The sequence below is a fragment of the Otolemur garnettii genome, unplaced genomic scaffold, assembly GCF_000181295.1.
Source record: "Otolemur garnettii isolate 467f Iridium unplaced genomic scaffold, OtoGar3 scaffold00011, whole genome shotgun sequence".
In the NCBI taxonomy this organism is placed as follows: Eukaryota; Metazoa; Chordata; class Mammalia; order Primates; family Galagidae; genus Otolemur; species Otolemur garnettii.
In genome coordinates this window covers 16437859-16439103 of record NW_003852406.1, presented here as the reverse complement: position 1 = coordinate 16439103, position 1245 = coordinate 16437859, and the positions used below count along the sequence as shown (strand labels likewise).

At 49.4% G+C, this 1245-nt stretch overlaps 1 protein-coding gene across 1 annotated transcript in view; it reads left to right on the top strand.

Moving 5' to 3' along the window:
- Positions 1-1245, top strand: part of PPIB (peptidylprolyl isomerase B) — a 6329-nt gene that overhangs the window by 1752 nt on the left and 3332 nt on the right. Inside the window, exon 3 of the mRNA XM_003784414.3 lies at positions 531-624. Within this exon, the coding sequence (XP_003784462.1) occupies positions 531-624 (94 nt within the window). The remainder of the gene's footprint in view (positions 1-530; positions 625-1245) is intronic.

Sequence of the window (1245 nt, the reverse complement as noted above, 5' to 3'; positions counted from 1 at the left end):
AAAAAAAAAAAAAGTTTTGCAAAGTCTGAAGACTTTTTTTTTTTTTTTTTGAGGCAGTCCCACTTTGTTGCACTCAGTAGGGTGCTATAATGTCATAGCTCACAGCAACCTCAAACTCTTGGGCTGAAGTGGTTTTCCTGCCTCAGCCTCCCCAGTAGCTGAGGCTACAGGCACCTGCCACAATGCCCACTTCCTGTTTTTGTTTGTTTGTTTAAGACATGGGGTCTCACTCTTTCTCAAGCTGGTCTCAAAATCCTGAGCTTGAGCACTCTACCTGCCTTGGCCTAGCAGGTGTGAGCCCCTGCACCCAGCATGTCTGAGGATTTTTATAAAGGCAAAGGAATTCCCCAGTCTGTGCTCTGTGCCCAGCCTGCAGTCACTGCTCACTCAGTAGCAGACTGAATGGTGGATCTGGCTGGTAGTGGTATCCCTTCTGTGAGCAGGAGTTGTGGGATGGGTTCCTGTTGAACCTATTTGATGTCTGCCTCCTGACTCATGCTACCTCCTTACCTTCTCTTCCGTCTTTTTAGAAAGGATTTGGCTATAAAAACAGCAAATTCCATCGTATAATCAAGGACTTCATGATCCAGGGCGGAGATTTCACCAGGGGAGATGGCACCGGAGGTAACCTGGGCCTCTGGGCAAGACATGGGTCTGTGTAGGCCCCACGGTGGGAGGGCCAGTCTGAGTGGATTAGACAGAGTCAGGCCTATTACCTGCTTTGAGACCAACTACACCCTCTATAGAGGGAACCCGGTACAAAGGAGGAATAGTGGACCTTATGGTAGACCTAAGAAGACCTCTCCCAGGTGGCAGACCTGTGGTGCAGGATTTATATCCTGGTGATCTTCTCCCATACTTATTTGTGGTGAGAGTTGGGGGAGGTGGCATATGTGGAAGCACAGTGAAGATACAGGTAGGCAATTGTAGGTCAGGAATGTAAGGCCTGTGTAGATCACCTTGGAAGCCCCAGCAAGAGTGAGAGAAGTTGCTTTTTTTGGCAGATCCCACCAGACTCTACTCTGCAAGGGCCAAGTCTCACCTCTGCATTAATTTGTCCACATAGGACAGAAAGACAGATACTCCAGACTAATCCCACTGAGTTTGGGTGCACAGCCTGCTGTTACCTCAGACCAGTGCTGAGATTGGAGGACAGCTCACTCCATCAATGAGTATTTACTGGGGCTCGGTGCCTATAGCTCAACCGGCTAAGGCGCCAGCCACGTACACCTAAGGTGGCGGGTT